The following is a 16446-nucleotide window of genomic DNA, read 5'->3' on the forward strand; positions in this document are numbered from 1 at the left end:
CAGGGGGCTGGAGCACCTCTCCTACAAAGAAAGGCTGAAGTAGCTGGGCTTGTGCAGCCTGGACAAGGTAAGGCTCAAGCAAGACCACATTGCAGCCTTCATGTACTTAAAGGGAGATTATAATCAGGGGGGAAAACAACTTTTTACATGGTCTAATAGTGATAGGACAAGAGAGAATGGTTTTAAATTAGAATAGGGAATATTTAGATTAGATGCTGGTGAAAAATTTTAACTCAGACAGTGGTGACACACTGGCACAGACTGCCCAAAGAAGCTGCGGATGCCCTACTCCTTGATGTGTTCAAGGCCAGGTTGGATGGGGCCCTGGATAACCTCATCTGGTGAGTGGCAACCCTACCCACAGCAGGGGGTTGGAACTGTATGAGCTTTAAGGTTCCTTCCAACCCAAACCATTCTGTGATTGTATGATTTCCTAGATTGGCTCTTATAGCCAAAATACAGTGCTTTTCTTTGTCACTTATTTACATGATTATAAGAACTCAAGAAAAGTTTCTCCTGCTCAAAATCACCTTTTTTCCAATCCTTCCTGAATCTGTCATTCATATGAACTTTCAAACAGGGCACAAGAGGCAGGAAGGAATGAAGAGCCACCCTTCTTCCACCCTTCTTCCCCCTCTACTTGGCTCTTGTGAGGCCTCATGTGGAGTAGTGCATCCAGGCCTAGGGCCCCCAGCACAAGAAGGACGTGGAGCTCTTGGAACAAGTCCAGAGGAGGGCCACCAAGATGATCAGAGGGCTGGAGCACCTCTCCTATGAAGAAGGGTTGAGGGAACTGGGCTTGTTTAGCTTGGAGAAGAGAAGGCTCCGGGGAGACCTCATTGTAGCCTTCCAGTACTTGAAGGGAGCAAAGAAACAGGAGGGGGAATGATTGTTCTTGAGGGTGGATAGGATAGAACAAGGGGGAATGGTTTTAAACTGATACAGGGAAGGTTTAGGATATTAGGAGGAAGTTTTTCACTCAGAGGGTGGTGACACACTGGAACAGGTTGCCCAAGGAGGTTGTAGATGCCCCGTCCCTGGAGGCATTCAAGGCCAGGCTGGACATGGCTCTGGGAAGCCTGGTCTAATGGTTGGCGACCCTGCACTCAGCAGGGGGGTTGAAACTCAATGATCTTTGAGGTCCTTTTCAACCCAGGCCATTCTATGATTCTATGGCCCCACAAAAGACCTAGGGGAATTGCATATTTTTTTTCCAGTTCTTCAAGGAGGAAAAAGAAATGTCTTTGGAGCCTGGCACACTTTGTTGTTCTTTGTGCCTTGGACATGCGCCCTGTCTTGCCAGCCTCCTTGGCTTTCCAGTGTGACAGTACAGTCATGTCAGCTGGCCTAACCCTGGAGCTCCAGGGCTGGAAGCAGGTAAGGTGTATCTGGCCCTGGAGATCTGCTCCCCTTTCAGCTTAAGGCTTTCTAGCTCACCCAGATAAGCCACCCAGGCAAGTTGGTTAAGCTGGTGTATGTGTATGTAGTGACACTTACCTTTTGACCCGGGAGCCCAGGAAGACCATTTAATCCATCTTTGCCGGGTGAGCCCTAAACAAGGGAAAATTGCCAGCTCTAAGAGCCTGTTCCTTAAATAGATAACGGCAAGTTCAGAAAAAGCATGCTGAGTTCGTCCCTCTTGCCATTAACCTAAGCGTAAGATTTGTTAAAACACCTCGTGCTTCTTTTTCACTACCGTGACTCAAATGTCTTCAGTATCACAGTTTTAGCGAATGACCACACGATGTCGTTGTTGTTACACAGAATCAACAAAGTAGAAGTTTTGTGAAGACAGGAGCCTTAAATAACTTTAGAAATGGCTTTCTCTGTAAGTCTCTATTATTTGTAACTGTAACTTTTTACAAACATCTTTCACCTTTTAAATATCAGTAGTCTCTTATATAATATACAGACTGGCACTACACAGCATAGAGAGACAGAAGTATTCAGCAAAATAAGAATTAAAATGACTGTCTGTAATGCATTTAAAATGCTGAGAAAAAGTTTTACCCCCTTTCCAGGCATCACTTAATCTCTAAACACTGCAGGTATTAAGTGGCACTTCTCAGTACTAAGTATTTCATAATTCACCTTTCTTGACCTAAGAGCCAATAGAAATTGCAATGCTCTGCTATAACTAAGATTTTTATTTCAATACCTCGGTCCAATTCAAGAAACCCCAGTTTGGAAGAGTCATATTTTACCAAATTTAAACTAAGCTTTGAAAGGGGTCATATAAAGAAAGCACCACAGTCTCAGTGTGCAGGAATTGTACAGCTACCTCTTGTAAGCCAAGAGGCATCAGTCTAATGTCTGTATTAAAGGAAACAGTATTGGAGCCAGCACTAAAACTGTATGTGCAGTCAAGCTGCAGGGAAGAAAGTAAAGAGTTTGGAAGTAAAACATGTAAGGTCATGGAGAGCAGGGAGGCAATGCAAGCTGTCCCTCAAAACTTACAGCTGGTCCTGGCGGTCCACTTTTACCAGCAACACCAATTTCCCCTGGCAGTCCCTGAAAAAAGAATCGAGCACACACACAAAAAAATCAGTATTTCTGCCCTTTACAGTCTGCTTTCAGATCAAATACAATTTTCCCTCCCGAAGTAGTCAGGTCTCTGCCATTGGGCATCCTGCAGGTATTGACTCATTTGCAGGTAAGGCTAACATGGCTCCAGTACTGGGTGCAGTTGTCCTGCAGGGCCAGAAGGGGGTTTTCATGGTGAAAATACAAGAGAAAGCACACATTGCCAGAGGCGCTGACTTGGTTCCCACTGAAATTCACAGTCTAAATCTAACATTCTCCATTTTTTTATTTTCTCTCTTTGATGTAAACTAAACAACAACAAAAAAAAACCAAGCCTATTTCCTTACTGGTGCTCCAGGTGGTCCAGGGGGTCCAGCTACGCCTGGGGGCCCTGGAGGTCCCTGTAAGAGAAGCAAAATCCAGTTCATTAATAACCATGATAGCGGTAGAAAGCCTCAGGCCCTTCCTGTGTGCAGCTAGGGCTTTGTTCCAAACAGCATCAGCACTGAGCTTCATTTCATTAACTTCTCTCCTAAACCTGCAAGATGCCAAACTGAGCTCCCAGGGAACTGCACTCGAGCAGAACAGGATCTCCTGCTTAAACCACTAGTTTCTGTGGCTACAAGGTGAGCTCCATCCTGGGCTCCAGTACCAGAAATGAAAACCATTCAAGAAAAAGTATCCAGCCTACTTTAATCTTAATCAATAGTACAGAGGATATAGCGGATCAGGTATTTTAAAAGGAATACCCCACCATGTTAGTGCTCTGTGTTAACCCTGTTGACAGGGAAATGTCCTCACAAACTCATACTTCAATGTATACATTCAGCTTCCAATACTCTAGAAGTCTTACTCATCTCCTTGCAAGAACTATTTCTCTTGGGAAAATATCATCTGAATAGATATCCAGTTTTCAGAGGGATTTATTTCTGTGTATTGGGTAAATGGTTAAAAGTGAGTTCTTAGCTGTAGAGATATTTTTCCAAACTTGACACATCACTGCCTGTGATATAGAGGTGTTAGTCACTTTCAGCTTTGCCGAAGACAGAAACATTTTCTCCTTTACTTAAAATGAATCATTTGTTCATGTGTTTTCTGAATCAGGACCTAAGCATACAGTGTAAGGATAGACGAGAGAAACGGATACATGACTGAGTTGGACTTGAACCTCATTTGTCCCTTTCAGACTTTCTAATACCATGATTTAAGCCATTTTCAGTTTCCAGAATGGAGGGAGTTCTGATGTTTGCACTCCAAAAACACACAAACAAACAAAGAAAAAAGAATAGCAAATCTAAAAACAATGAAAGAAAAACATATCAGGAGAACATTTTTCACTCAGAGGGTGGTAAGGCACTGGCACAGGCTGTCTAGAGAAGCTGTGATGTCCCATCCCTGGAGGCATTCAAGGCCAGGCTGGATGGAGCCCTGGGCAGCCTGATCTGGTGGTAGGCAACCCTGCCCATGGCAGCTGAGTTGGAACTAGATGATTTTTAAGGTCCCTTTCAACCTAAGTCATTCTATGATTCTATGATATACACCAACCTATGTAAAAAATTAAAAGTGAGCAACCAACACAAGACAGAAAATGATCAGTCAGCTTCTTACTTGCTAGACCTGTGTTAAAATCCAGTAACAAAAATCACTTCTTTCTGTGACTATGAGTTATAGACCAATATTAACATTTAACATTTAAGGAAAAAATGTAGCTGAAGAAGAGAATAAAGTGGCATAAACAAGAATGAAAAGAATATTTTTGCATCATGGTTTGACAGAGGAGATAGTGGATAAGCAGTCATTTTAGAATATGCTTGTAAAAATCAGCCAGAACGAATAGTACCATCTCACCAATAGATGGTGCAAAGCAACTGAAAAACGAGCTAGCAGATGCACTTGGCTTATATATCCCTCGTAATCTGCTTCCATTGCAACTCAGCCCAGCACAGACATGGAATCATTCCACAAATAACATTAATATTTGTAGCGTGTCTCAAGTGCAAGCACAGCTCAAACGTCTGCAGGAAGATATGCCTTGGGAACTATTGACACTGCTGACATCACTCTTGGGGAGCCTAGTTTCTGGTTTAGAGGATGAGGTTTCAGATGCCACTGCAGGAGGGTCCTGCAGCTAGGCAGTTCTAGTTCTATCAGAGGCACCTGAATGAGCCCATCCACCATTTAAAAGAGACTTCACCATTAAAAACAAGAATCAACAGTCCAGTACAAGAAAAAATATCTCACTGCACATACAGAGGGCAGCTGGGTGGAGTGGCCTCAGATGTCAGGGACCTGGAGGTCCTGCTTGGCCCCACTCTAACCCTACAATGGTAGGTATACAATTGATATGGGGACCAAGAAAAGATTGTCATGAAGAGTGGGAGCAGCACCGGGAAAGAATTCAAAGATAGTCTGACAAACAAAAAAAACCTCATTCAGCAGCAAAGTGGATTATATATAAGCAAAGGAAAGATAAAGTGCAAAATTTACCTTTGCAGACTTTCCTAGCCTGTTCCCTTGCTTCCTATCTATTAGCCTAATTTTGTTCTTTCTCTCTGCCGTTGACCCTACAACCTCTCAACATCAAACACATATTCCCCATCTCTCGACAGCAGAAAGCTTCTACCAAGAGGTGAGAAAGTTGATATCCAGCCATTTCCAGAAAGAAACAGCTGTTTTTTTCTAAGACACACATTTAAGAGCGTAAGTTACTTTAAAAGATGGCTTATATGGGTGAAAACATGCTTCTGAATATTTAATAGTAATCCTTTCGACTTCTTTGTGAGCTTTATGAATTACTAGCTCTTTCTGATTTCTGCAACAATGGGATCTAGTAAGCAATTAACCAATAAAGAACATAGCCACTGTCATCTCATAGCAAACCTCAGCCAGGACCCAGCCTCAGCCTGAGCATCCCCCAAGAAGGATACTCACCCTACAAAGGGTAAATCTACTGCAAAAGAGAAGTCTCACTTAAGTATCTAACAGCAAACAGCATAACCTTCTACACCAAGTGACTAGGACACAAAGAAATGAAAAATTATGGTCATGTAAAAGCTACAGAAATACATCATATCACATATCATCCTTTACAAAGCCCTCCCTTTTGCCACACTTGTCCAGAGCAAGTCAGTTTGACTTGCATACAAAACCATCTTGTGCTCCCTTCTCCTGACTTCTGAGTATACTTCAGAGCAAGAACGATTCTACCAAGTATTTAAGAGGTTCAAACTGACAGTATTTATTTGTTATAAAGAAAGAAAAATAACAACACAACAAAACAGCAGTAGGACAGTCTGTAATGTTTAACCCCCAAATCTCACACCATCTGTATTCTTCCTTTTTGACACTGAATCCAGATAAAAGCACCTGATTCTGTTAATCACATTTTTCACTGATCACTGGATGAATTACACCGATGAGATCCCTGGTCCCAAATCCAGTCCCCAGTGCTGTCCCTCTAAAACTCCAACTCAGAAGAAAAAAAGTCATAGAGAGCTTTGTTTGTGGCTTGTAAGGGCTCTGATGTGTGCTTCCTACATGCTGGAACAAAACCTGGTACAGAAAATCTTTGATCTCTAAAAGAGGACTGCAAAAACTCAGTTTGGAAAACAAATGCCAAAACATGGATCTTTTGTCAAAAGGTTTAAGTGAAGCTATTTTCAAACAAAGGTTCTCTAAAATCCAGATATCCATGGGAAAGTGTGTAGAGGTGCGTGTGTTCAGAGAGGAACACCTATACAGACATTCAGGATTGTATTTCATCCATCTCCATGCCTAAGAGAAAGCAACACAGGAACAGTTCTCAGGAAACAAATCTGACACTCTGTCCTTCAGGAACCACTCAAAGATGCTCTCTTCTTCCTTGCTGAAAGACAGGCTTGGAAAGGCAGGACTATTAGGATCTGGGTTCTGTACTCCCAAAGGAAGTTCTGCAAAAGAACAAAAACCTTTTCATGTGACTACATCAGTACGCTGTGTGGCTCAAATCTGTTTTCCATAAGAAAAGGGATGGCTATGTTTTTAAAGAAGGTGAACAAATGTCATACAGAATGGAAACAGGAGTCTGATGGCTTTTCCAGATATCTGTCTCTGGAGGAAAAGCTTGTATAGACACATTTTCTGTATACTATTTCATGCCAATGCCTGGATCCTCTTGCATTATGAAAATGCTTAGATAAGCCCTAAATCCATGAAAAAACAGACTGTGGTCTGGGCTTTACAGGCAGCATGCCAGTCTTATGAATGAGAAAAACCTCCAGGACATCTAGAAGCATCTTGTCTCATGCCACAACAATAGTGAAGTGCAGGAGATAGTGCTGAGACCCTATTCCCCCTTCAGTGTCTATGCTCATCTTCCGTTCAGAATCAACTACTTCCTGCAAATCACCTCTCAGGAAGTCGTCACAGTTCTGACTGTTGGCATCATGCCAGCTCCCCTCTATTTTCATTTCTTTCCCATCAGAAACTCAGCTGTTGATGCTAATTTTGAGGAGCAGTCCACGTGTCACACTATGTCCCTTGCTACCCCAACTCTCCATTTCTCCTCTACTAGTACAGGAGAAGTAGTCCAGTAGTAGAGACTACTGAGACAGTAGTCTCTGGGATCAGGTCCTCAAATCTTCTCTTCATTTATCACCCCTGGTACTACCTATATCTACCAGCACAGCTCCTGTGTGGTCATCTTCAGAAATACTGCGGTAGAGCACTATATTGCTCTCCTTGCTTAAATCCTACCTTACAAACCAAGACAAAGATGAGAGGATATAGGAAACCAGCATTGCTGATAATGCTGAAAACCAAAAAGCCTGAGGAGCCAACAGATCTGCTTATGATGCACGCTATACAAAAAACTTCAGTGACAGTGTCATAATTTATAAATGAATGAGGTCTCCAGTTGCTTCACAAGGTGGCATGACAGTTGGAATACTAGCGTTATTTAAAAAAATAAAATGCACTGAACAGAAATTCTGTGAACTGTCTTTCCAGTGCTGTAAGAGTACTGAATAAAGTTGACTCTGTACATAGCATTCTCTGTAGGAGACTTTCTTGCTTTCAGTACAAGACAGAATTTGTTTAATTGCACCATTTAGTGTAAGATAGGGACATGATGTCTTTTGTCTACAGATTAAGATTTATTGCTCCATTTGTTACTGTCAGTTCTTTTACTGTGTCAGGGTGGCAAATGAGAAAACAACAAAAAAGTTTCCCTTATGGTCTTTTGTTTCAGAACTATTAGTGGTCTGCACCAATGAAGTCTTTTTTCTCTCTTTGTTTTGTAAAAGGCATGTATCTTATTAAACACAGCTCTGAGTAGTATCTTCCACAATTTCAAGCGGCACTGACAAAGTCTGAATTCAATCTAAGCTTTGCAGCTGGGGCCGGTATCTTTTTCTTACATTTTGCAGTATTAACTTGTATTATAAAAAGAGACGTTCAGAACATGATGCATTTCAAAGGATATAATTTATTTCCTCTGATTTACTTAAGAAAAGCTGGGTTGAGCTCACACCCTACAGATGAGCCTATACTAATTAAATCACTGCCAGCCACAACCATAAAATGTACAGCTTGTGCTGTTTTCCCTCTCAGGTCTTAGTTCTATGACCAGGTTATCTACCATAAAGCATAATGGCCCAGACATGTTGCAAGTGTGAGGTACAGAATTTTTACTTACATTTGCTTCCAGTAGTTTTAAGTCATTTTGTCTTCCCACTGGTGGACAGCATGCACCTGCTCAGCTCATGGAGCCTGGAGAGTGGCTTAGAGGTACCTGATTTAGGAAAGTTGAATGGCTCCACTGACAGAGTCTATTAATACAATTGAATCTTAGTCAGTTGTAATGGGAGCTTGGACATATGCACCTCCACCTTCAATTGCTTCCTTTCAAGAAATGTGTAGACGTGTTTCTTAGGGACACTGTTTAGTGAGCAGTATTGGGGGTGAGTGGGCAGCTGGACTAGATGATCTTAGGTCTTTTCCAACCATAATGATTCTACAATTCTATGAAACCCTTCCGTGGTAATTCAATGTCTGAGCCCTCAGTGAGTGCTGAGGTATCAACCCCCTTCTTCACTGAGCCAGCAAATGCAGCCCTCATAGCACACCTATATACAGCACATTGTGCCTAACAGCAAATCTCCTGTCTTCTCAGGACACCAGTCATGCCTAGAAAAGGAGCTGCCTTCAGCCTCTTCTCTGAAATCTTCCTCTCAACAGACAACAGGATAAATGAGGTACATCAAGATCTCAGGTGACCACACAGAAAAGCATAGCCTCAACATTGGCCATGCTTAGTACACATCTATCTTTTTCAATTGAAAGTACTTTACAGAACTGTTCATTTTTCAGTCTGCATTTGAACAGCCTACAGTAATAGAAGTTTGACCCATGATTAAGTTTCCAGCAAACTAAAATAGTGCAAATAAATAATAACAACACAAACATGTTATGAGTTCAGATGTTTGTGCCCTCGCTGCAGGAAAATCATTCATACCTAGAGGGGAAATAAGACCCAAAGTGTCTACTCCAAAACTTAATGATGTTGCAAGATGCACCATTTCTAAAGGTTGCCAGAGAATAAATGTTCATTTCTGAGGGTGCTAACTGAGTGACATGGAGCAAACAAATGCATGGACAGGCTCACCACCACAGCAGATCTAGAATAAATAAAAAAAAATCTTAACATTTAGTTTCAGTAAAGCATGTAAGGAAGGAAAAAGGAAAAAGGAAAAACTAAGGCTACCTAGTTGTCACAACACATTCCCAGCCTTGCTAAGAGGTTGCCTTCTAACTGCTGCTTCAGGATTTGCTACTTACTCTGTAATGTAAAGACACCCAGTCCTTAAGAGTCAGATTGGCATTATCTCTGCAGTGGGTTATCACTGTATCTGCTGGCCCTGCTTCAGAGCATCCCTAAGGCTAGTTGGCTGGCAGTGCTGCCTGTGCCTTCTGTGGCTTCTTGCTGAGACTGGAATGATGGGAATCATTTATCCTGACAAAGCCCAGAAATAACTGCAGATGCTAAGAAAAACTCCAAAAGAGTGGTCAGGTGCTGGAATGGGCCGCCCAGGGAGGTGATCGAGTCACCGTCCCTGGAGGTGTTCAAGGAATGTTTAACTGTTGTACTGAGGGACATGGTTTAGTGGGAAATATTGGTGATAGGTGAACGGTTGGACTGGATGATCTTAGAGGTCTTTTTCAACCTTGGTGATTCTGTGATTCTATCACTATGCCTGAGTACACCCCACCATCCAGTTCAGCAGCTCCATAGGAGGAAGGGTTTCCTACCACGTCACTAGAAAATGCAGTATCTCTCTGAAGGTGCTGAGAAACCAGCAACTGTCTCACAGTAATGAAGAGGCTGGCTCACCTTTCCCTGAGACTTCAATGGATACACAGAATAGGGGTCAGCATTAATTGGCATCCTTTTGTGGCTTCTTCTGTGCTTTTCGGAAACATGGCTTCTAAAGCTCTTATCTCTGTTCAATCCTTCTACCAATTCAGCTTTCAATGGGAGTAGAAAGGTCAAAAAACCCAACAAAATTATATTTAAATTTAAAATAGCAGAAGACAATGAGGTTATTACAGTTATTACATCCTAACCTAGTTTATGTACAGGCAAATCAACTTTGGTAGCCCTCAATGCCATGGAGATGGCACAGGAGGAGGTGACACAGACTTCTATATATCATTTTTAAGAATATATGTGTAACTATAACCTAAGGAAACCTCTTGGTTATTTTTGGAGCATAACATGATTGAGATAAAATAAAAGAAGAGAGAGAAATGCTGATAAAGTGCTTACAAGCCTCATGTCACAAAAAATGCTGCTAAGCCGAAAAGTAGTTTTGTCACACATTGAACATTAAGCACTTTCTCAAAACAAAAATAAGGAAGACTGCAGTAATATATCCAGGATAATGTGCCACTTCAGGAAAAGGAACAATATTTTTCCATTTTTACAGTTAGCTTGGAGGAAGAGTCAATTTAACTATCCCTTGATGGGGCTAGCACTCTATGCAGTTTTAATTAACAGAAAATTTGAAAACTTTATTTAGCCTGTGCTGAAAGGAAAACTACTTATTGCTGTGTCAGCAATTCTTTCAGATAGGTTCATGAAATTGCTAACACATGCATATATATATTTTGTAAAGTTACAGAGAATTTGAGCAGAGCAAGATGTTGTTTAAGTGGATAGTCAGGTATATCAGAAATAATGGAGACAATTATTCCCCAGAAGTAAGGAAAATCCTCTCCCATTTGCTACACACATAGTTCAGATGGCTTAAGGGGATCTTTTAACGTTATCCTGCAGGGAAAAAAAAATAAAAAATGAATCCATTGGAAATACTGCCTTCATTCTTCTTGAAAGCTGCTGCTGAAATACTCATAAACCAGATGCTGTACCAAAGGAAGAAGTCTTAAAAATATGTAGACCATTATCAAGTGGTGTGGGAAGGCAAGGTTCCCAGCTGGATACAAGGGTCCTCACCCTCACAGGATCAGAAAGCCCCAGATTGTATTGCTGGTGGCCTCTGGAGACATGCAAGCAGCTCATTACAAAATGTCTGCTACAGAATTAATGTCTAGATTATGTTTCATGGTTACAAGGGCATAGCTTGGCAGAGAAGATAAGTGAAAAATCAGTACCTGCTGTCAAGTGGTGCACCATTTATTGCAATACCTCACCGACAGCTGTAGCATTGGAGGAGGTTCTTTATTTTTGCTCCAAACTTAACTGACTATTTTAACAAAATCCCAAAGCCAAAGACCTAGTTTGTTAACTTATTATTGAAAAATGAATGGATGAGATACTCAGTTTTCACCTGAGTGGATGGTGCATCTTCCATGCTTGAGGACATTCCCAAAGATATTTCTCTTATTTCAGGGAATGACCCTACACTGTGAGTTGGGTCAACTGAATTTGGCTACAAAGTTAGCAAGAAGCCAAGCCAGAGGCAAGCGTCAGTGCTTTTACAATACAGAGCAGCACAAGATTTTCCAAGGTGGAGTCAAATCCACTTTGACTATATGTAACGTACACAGTGCACAGCACTATTCTGTCCTGATGAAACTACAAATGGTGCAACTTGGAGCATTACCTTGCCAAAAGGGAGCTAATGGGTCGTGAACTTCAGACATCACTCACAACCTCCCTCATTAGGAGAATAAACAGCAGTTTTAAGCTTCTGTGTCTAGTAAGCCGTTGCCTGACCTCCTATAACAAGCAGAAATATGACTAACAAAGCAATGAAAAAAAAGTTGTGCACAAATGAGTGTGCTTTCTGAATAGCAAATACCTTTAAAACTGTTTCTTCCCTCAAGACTGCAGCACAGAAGGCATATCTGCAGTTACCAATTCACACTGCCAATAGCTCAGGCACTGTCCTAAATATTACAAAACACAAATCTTGCTTTCCCTATGGAATGATACTGCTCTGTGCAAAAGCAATGAGACAATCACACACAAAACAGCTCCTTATGTCTCCATATAAAGATGCTGAAAAACTGTGGAAGGAAATGATGCCAGACTTTTCTCTCACTCATCAGGATAAATCAGTTTGGATCTCAAAGGAGAAAATCCAACCTGAAAGACGGCACAGATGAGAACAACGTCGTGGCATGCTGCATTGCAGTTCCAAGTCACCTGTTGCCATAAAATACATCTTTCCTACATATTATGTGAAAATGAACAAATTGTCACTTACCTGGGGGCCAATCAGACCATTAATTCCTGGGAATCCAGGTTCCCCCTTCTTACCCTGTGTGTTCAACAGAAAAGCAAATGTTAGACACCAGGGCAAAAACTGCTTGCTGAGACTTTCCAAAATCTTTTACCCCCAAACTGGTATATCATCAGTATAGAAAACACAAGAGCTAGAAATTAAGGCATCAGACTCCGGATGGGCAACTCTAGTGCTCTGTGTTAAGTGCATTGCACTCTCCAGTCCAGCTTTTGCTCTTGGAAAAAAAACAATAAACAGTTTGGAAAACTATGATTGGTTATCCAAGCAGACTCATCTCTGGAGGTATATGAAGGATCCTGAAGAAAAACTCCTAGCCCTAATGCAGCGAGTAGGAAGTCATGCTTAATGCCCACCATTTCTCCCACTTCTAACATGAATTCGTTATTTTCAAGCACAGAAGATTTCATTGCTTTGAAATCACACCAAAATCAACGTAAATACTTGATAATTAATGGTAAAATTTCTATTAAAATATGGTTTATAAAATAAATACTTGATAAATGTCATGAGCTGAATATGAGCAGAATAGATCCCAGTCACCTAAGTATGAGCAACAAGGCGGAGAATGCCTTATTTTCCTAGCACTGGCCACACTCCCAAATACTGCAGAAAATTAAATTCTCTCAATTATTTCCTTGCATATTCAGATCTACCAAGCCTCACAGTCTGAGTGCAGACTGTGCAGTAGAGAAGGGTTGGTTTCATGAATCCCCATAGAGAAGGGTTGGTTTCATAAATCTTTTGGCCTCTGTTCCACTCTGCAGTCACATCTGGGTGGAGCCCAAAGAGGATCAGAGAATTGACAGTGCTGACATTCAGCCAAGGGAGGTATCACATGTAGAGACATGCTAAGAGGCACTTTCTCTTTTACAGTATAAAGCTTCACGCCTCCCCAACCAAGCCAAGCTGTGTCCTTTGTGCTTCCTGCACTGTCTTATGCATAAAGAAAACAATTAAGAACTCTGGTACGTGGATGAATAAAAAAGATTCACGGTCTCTAAGCTAGAAAACAAGAACACTCGAGGCATTTCTAATTGGAGTTGGCATTATCACCAAGGGACAGAGCTCACTGACCTCTCTGCAATAAAAAAAAAACTTCCTCCAGAAGAACAGGAGAGTTTCACTGGTGCAAGGGAAGGACAAGCCAAGTCCTAGAGCATACCCATGTGGATAGAATGATAGAATCATTAAGGTTGTAAAAGACCACTAAGATCATCTAGTCCAACCATCAAACATCACCACCATGCCCACTAAACCACATCCCTTAGTTACATAAAGACTGCAGCAGCTGTGTCTCCCCATGGGGTTGACCTCAAGTAGTTCACAAGAAAAATGTCCTACGTGAGAAAAAAGAGGAAGAAATGATGGAGAAAGGATGCTTGAAGTACTAGAGTTAAGAGAGAAGTTTGGTTTGTTTCTCAACTCAAAAGTTTACTTGCTGTGTTACTTCGGGAAAGTCACATATTTTGTGACTCAGACTCCTTGTAAAAGTAATCTATCCTTCCTTGACATGTAATAGATACTGAATCATTAATACTTCTGAGGTTGTTAGTAATACACTAGGAGGTTACTAGATAAATCATGTAAATATTTTAAAGTCAGAGAAATGATTTTTCTCCTCATTTCTACTTCTCATCCAAACTGATTTTCTTTTTAGAAGGATATTATAATTAAGCAAGTTTTATGTGACTGATGATGTGATTTGTCATACAGATGTGCAAGTCTGATATATAATTTTCCCTTCATTTTTCTTTACTGAAATATGTCCAGAAACAATTTATATAATTCTTTTGACTTAAATGAGTGAAACAACTAAAACGTCAAGTTTTCATCATATTTTATCTGATTTTGACTAAGTTTAGTTAGCTGAGATGCCAGAATCTGATCTTTTCCATAATTTTTCTCACAATGAAAGTATCAGCTCTCATATACAGAAAGTTTAAGAAAATTGAAAGAATTATTATGAGGTGCTTGGGTACCAGGAAGAGTTTACATTCATTACCAAGCTCCTGATATCAACACAAATCTGCCTAATATACTCAAATACATGCACTATTCATGAGTCCTCCTTCCACTTCCTCAACATCCATCATTTCTTTCCTTGTCAAAGACCATTTTAACCTGAGAGTCTCATGTCACCACATAAATCAACAAGTTTTCCAGGTAGAGACTCTAGCTGGATTTTACCAAATGCCAAAGTGACCACAGAAGACATTTAAAATATTAAATGCTATTAAAATACTCATTTAAATAAATAAGCATATGAATAGAGTGTATAGGGTGTCGTGTGTGGGGCCAGACATAGAAGATGAGTACAACTGCACACAAGAAGCATCTCACCTCCAGCTTTGCATTATCATGGGAACCCAGTGCTGAGATGGCTGGTTCCTCAGCCACAACTCTGAGGGCAGCAGAAAACACAGTATTACTGCTTCCATCATGTCCCACCAACCTTGTTGCTTACCAGGTGTATTTATGGCTTACTTTGTACATCCCTTTATAATGTGTGTATATCTTTGGTCCCATTTAGAGACATTAATTCAGAGAGCACAACTAAATGCAGAGCAGGAACTTGATATGTAACCGATACAACCACTTTTGATAACATTTTGAAGGAGCATAATAGTATTAGCTCCCTAAGTATTCACCTTAAATCATAGAATCATTTGAGTTGGAAGGGTCCTTTAAATGTCATCCAGTTCAACCTGAAATCATATACCAAAAGCTGGAGAGCATGAATACACCCTATTGTGTACTTTATATGAAAGCATGATTGTCATGATGCCAGTCGGAATAGAGGCCTGAACAATACCATGTTTTAGATTCTTGATGTGATAACACTGATGGGTTGGTTGTTGCAGAGCACAGACATGGACTTTTCAGCTCCTCACACTGCCTTGACAGCAAGGAGCTGGGGCACAAGGTGCTGTGAGAGGACAGAAGCAAGGCAGATGGCCCAAAGTGACCAAAGGAAAGTCCTATACCAGCAATAAAAGCCAGAGGAAACAAAGAGAAAGCAGGGAACACTCAGAGTTGATAGCATGTGTCTTCTCAAGAAGTGGTTTCATGTGATGAGCCCTGCTTTCCTCCAAGTGGCTGAACATCTATCTGCCAATGGGAAGGAGTGAATGAATTCCTGGTTTTGCTTTGCTTGAGCACACATCTTCTGCTCTACTTAGAATACTCTCTTAATCACCACACACGAGTTCTCACACTTTCACCTTTCTGATGCTCTTCCCCTTCCCACTTGGGGAGGGTGAGCAAGCAGCTGTGTGGTGCTGAGCTGCCCACAAAGTTAAACCACAACACATGCATGCACTGGCATTCAGGACAGCAAAATCCCAAAATCTTAGCCTTGCAACTGAAAAGGTGCAAGTAGTACACAAAGATCTTATTTTTGTGGTCCAACATTGTGTGACTTTAATGACTTTATAACTTAAGAGCATTGTCTAGTTGTACTTTTCTGAATATGCTGCTTTTTGGAAACCTGGTCTTGTCTGATAAAATTATTTGAGGAAGCTGAGGAAGGAGGTAGAAGCTACAGCTTCTTCCCAAAGTCATCTCAAAAGCTAAGAAAGGGGAGGGAGGACAAATTTTGCCTCCTGGGATAAGTATATACTTGCTGTTCTGTTTCCACACATTGGCCAGGCACACTAATCTGCAGCAGCAATAACAGATGTGAAAGGAGCCTATCCTTTTCTTGAGTATAATACTGAAAAACTTTGCTGCTTTTCAAAACACCAAGAAATCTCTTACAGCAGCATATAATTATATTGATATAGAGACTGAGACTGTAATTTCCCATTGTGAAGGGAACATTTTGGCCGCTCAGAGGTTAGCCAAAATCAAACTACAACAGAGTTACTCCATAATATTACAGCCTGTCTGGAAAGTACAGAAATACTTGCTGGGAGAAATTATACCTATGAGAGCAATGCTCAGTGAAATGTCACATCACCTAATAATATAACAGAAAACTAGCAATTATGCTCTGTTACTAATGTCACGAATCAGCTAAGTGTGTAAGAATGTCTACCCTTTGACTATATGAAATGTATGTTATTTGTCTTCATCAGCAATTTGAATAATAGCACATTTAAAAATGTGTTTTATTGGAAATGAATGTGTTTACCTCAATGACAGTTATAGTTTATTTCTGGATTTAATCTACACCATC

At 40.9% G+C, this 16446-nt stretch overlaps 1 protein-coding gene across 3 annotated transcripts in view; it reads right to left on the reverse strand.

Moving 5' to 3' along the window:
- The window catches only part of COL22A1 (collagen type XXII alpha 1 chain), a 230283-nt gene that overhangs the window by 66579 nt on the left and 147258 nt on the right, over positions 1–16446 (reverse strand). For all 3 annotated transcript variants that reach the window (XM_021388269.1, XM_021388270.1, XM_021388271.1), the window contains exons 24-27: positions 12231–12284; positions 2871–2924; positions 2458–2511; positions 1498–1551 (exon numbers count right to left, since the gene is read on the reverse strand). In XM_021388269.1, the coding sequence (XP_021243944.1) occupies positions 1498–1551; positions 2458–2511; positions 2871–2924; positions 12231–12284 (216 nt within the window). The remainder of the gene's footprint in view (positions 1–1497; positions 1552–2457; positions 2512–2870; positions 2925–12230; positions 12285–16446) is intronic.

Source organism: Numida meleagris, chromosome 2 (genome assembly GCF_002078875.1).
Source record: "Numida meleagris isolate 19003 breed g44 Domestic line chromosome 2, NumMel1.0, whole genome shotgun sequence".
Classification (NCBI taxonomy): domain Eukaryota; kingdom Metazoa; phylum Chordata; class Aves; order Galliformes; family Numididae; genus Numida; species Numida meleagris.